The sequence below is a fragment of the Toxorhynchites rutilus genome, chromosome 2, assembly GCF_029784135.1.
Source record: "Toxorhynchites rutilus septentrionalis strain SRP chromosome 2, ASM2978413v1, whole genome shotgun sequence".
Lineage (NCBI taxonomy): Eukaryota > Metazoa > Arthropoda > Insecta > Diptera > Culicidae > Toxorhynchites > Toxorhynchites rutilus.
In genome coordinates, this window is record NC_073745.1 from 38,714,589 (window position 1) to 38,717,650 (window position 3,062).

At 43.0% G+C, this 3,062-nt stretch overlaps 1 protein-coding gene across 1 annotated transcript; it reads left to right on the forward strand.

Annotated features, from left to right (window-relative positions):
* Nucleotides 1–221: 221 nt before the first annotated feature.
* LOC129767850 (ribosome biogenesis protein SPATA5L1) lies at nt 222–2,598 on the forward strand. Its single transcript, XM_055769088.1, has 2 exons — nt 222–2,370; nt 2,429–2,598. The coding sequence occupies exons 1-2, from the start codon at nt 289–291 to the stop codon at nt 2,576–2,578; spliced, it is 2,232 nt and encodes a 743-aa protein (XP_055625063.1). The 5' UTR covers nt 222–288; the 3' UTR covers nt 2,579–2,598.
* The last annotated feature ends 464 nt before the right edge of the window (nt 2,599–3,062 follow it).

Consider the following 3,062-nt stretch of genomic DNA (forward strand, 5'->3'; position numbering starts at 1 on the left):
TACCGTTTCTCCTCGCGTACTTATTGACGACACGGTCACACCTTTAGTTCATACATCTTGATTCCGATCACAATCATTTTTTTCAGTGCCTATCACAGACTTATCATCAATCATCAACATCATCAACATCATCAACAAAAAGCCTTTTGAGTCAACACACACCCTGTAGCACGCGAACTGTCAAAACAAGGTGTGTATTTGTTGTTGTTTACGATAGTGAACTGATAAACACCCATAGGTCGTGTGTGCTCGTTATGTCGGATTTTTTTTTAAAATTCAGAATGAAAAATGTGTAGCATCATATCAGTCAACCATGAAATTACACCAGATAGTGGAGAGTTGTGTGCTGCGGGACAAATTTGCGAAATTTCACGCCATTTATTCAAGGGCGGGATCAATAGTTCGAATGCGTTGGCCCCTGGTAAGCTGGTAATTTGCCGGTTCGATAATGATAGGCGATTTCTATGCAAACTGTTTGCTCCCCCGGGAAGATATGAAGGGACAAATACAATTTGCTTCGTCGCTGAAAGTGTAGAACTGTTTGACGATGCTACTGTGAGGATAGAAGATTTAAATCAGATTCCAAAAGTGAAAGAGTTGTCGTTGGTGAACGAGGAACTATGCTACTTTACGAAAGTAGTAATCAATTTGACTGTTGACTGTTCGAAATTTGAGTTGGAGCTGATAAAGGATAAGGCAGCACTCCTCGAACTTGTGAGGGACCTGATTCGGCCATTCATTTTCTGTGAACGGTGTGTGATTAAGCTAGATGATCAGGAAAATTCAAATTACGGAATTGTTAGCGCGGAAATAACAAAAACTTCCGAACGACGCCAATATGGTCAAATTGAAACGGACGCAATAGTTGAAATCGATAAGATCAATTTTCATGGCTCGAAAACAGTCAATCGCAAGAAACTAGGAGGATTAGCTGATCAACGTCAAGCTTTTCGAAGGTATTTAAATGTAAACAACAATGAAAATATTCTGCTGGCGGGACCACCGGGATCAGGAAAGTACTCATTAGCGACGCAACTGGTGGCATGTGGAAATTTTCCTATATTCGAGATTCGAGGACTGGATTTCATTAAATCCTATCCGGGAGAAACAGAGTTGGAATTGCGAAAAACATTTGAACGTTTAACTCACTTCAATAGGGTATTCGAAAGGACCGAAAAATCAATCCTTCTGGTGAAGGATGTTGACATGCTTTGCCCCAAGTTAGACCGAAGTAGGAAAGGCGAAGATGTTGCCAACATAACACGAATTTCCTCTCAATTTACTGCCTTGATGGATTGTTACTACAAGTCCGCGTGTGGAATTCTTGTTGTTGGAACAACTTCCAATATTGAGAGCCTGGATACGAAAGTTCGGCGTCCGGGACGGTTTGGGATTGAGATTTCCATTCGAATGCCATCGGAACTACAACGCAGGGAGATTGTAGAGGCTGTCGGTGCGCAACAAGGCGGATGGGTTTTGGAAGAAGGAATCATGGATGAAATCGTTAGGCGAACTGCGGGATATGTCGGAGCGGATTTGGAGTTACTCGTGCATAGCATCCAGCGGATGATAAGCCAACATGTAAACCAAGATATCGTGACCGTTGTAGACGAATCGATAAAGAAAACGCGCCCTTCTTCGCTACGAAATTCGATCGGTTTAATCAGTGACTTGAGTCAAACTTTAGATTCCGTAGGAGGAATGGAACAGTTGAAAAAGACGCTCAGAGTATCAGTGCTTGGACCTTTGAAACGCCCGGAATCCTTTCTACGCTTCGGGATGAGTCCGCTGAAGGGAATTCTGCTGTATGGTCCACCGGGATGCGCAAAGACTACGATTGCCAAATGCTTGGCGGCCGAGGCGAGAATGACCTTCGTTTCGGTGTCCGCAGCGGAGGTTTATTCGCCTTACGTCGGAGATTCCGAGAAGCTGATCACTAAGTTGTTCAATCAGGCTCGCATGAGTGCTCCGGCGGTTATATTTCTGGATGAAATTGATTCTCTGGTTGGGAATAGAAGTATGCAGGGAGTTCAATCGAACGATGTTCACATACGAGTACTTTCCACGTTGTTGACGGAAATGGATGGGATTGGCATTAGCGTCCAATCGTCGCTCGGAAGCAGTGAGGATTCCAAAAATATTTTGGTTATAGCTGCTACGAATCGGCCGGATATGATCGATGATGCGCTTTTGCGACCTGGACGTTTGACTAAATTGATTCACGTTTCGGCCCCTGATTCAACCACGAGGTTGGAGATTTTGAGAAAAGTATCCGAGAAGATTCCTCTCGCGGATGACGTTTGTCTACAAGAACTGGCTCGACTAACCGAACGATACTCCGGAGCTGATCTGCAGAATCTATGCGCTCAGGTTTCGTTCACTACAATTTGCGTTTATCCCATCGATTTATACGTGAATTTCATTACAGGCCGCCCTTTACGCTGCTGCGTTGGACGAAAACGTGCAACAGGTGTCAATGGCCCATTTCAATCACGCATTGCAGAAGAATCGACCATCACTAACAAGCTCACAAATCGAGTGGTATGCGCAGTACGAAGCAAAGCATAAATTTGTATGAAGTAAACCATAAAAAAAAAACTGCCAAATGATTAAATATTTTTTTCACTCTTTGTTTATCGATGACGTTCCTTTTGGGTGATCAAATGTTGATGTTATCGGCGAAGGCGGTATGCTAGATGTAGTCGGGCCTTATCGCGAACATGATGTTTAACACTGGTAGCATCGGAAGCGGTTTTATGCAATGAATTCCTTGCATCACCAGCTGTATGCGTGTGTAGGAAATTTAATTTTTCGCAAACGCTATCAGAGCATTCGCGATGTTTTGGATTGTTATCTATCGTTGGGGCGAACAATTTTGGCGCATTCCTGGTAGCGAAAAAGGCAAATACAATTGAACGATATCGGTAATAATGAAATCGGAGCTTGTTGTGATATTTGCGATTTTATCATAGGATATCAAGAGGTTGATCAGAGACTTCAACAGCTTGTGCATATTGAAGCCTTTCTTCGATTGGCGGTTTTTTCAAATTATATAAAAAATG

What these genes read in the sequence shown, in the direction of transcription:
- LOC129767850 (XM_055769088.1), top strand. Translation starts at nt 289, where the DNA reads ATGTGTAGCATCATATCAGTCAACCATGAAATTACACCAGATAGTGGA. An exon ending in TGCAGAATCTATGCGCTCAG is followed by an intron (nt 2,371 to 2,428) that starts GTTTCGTTCACT and finishes ATTTCATTACAG; the next exon opens with GCCGCCCTTTACGCTGCTGC.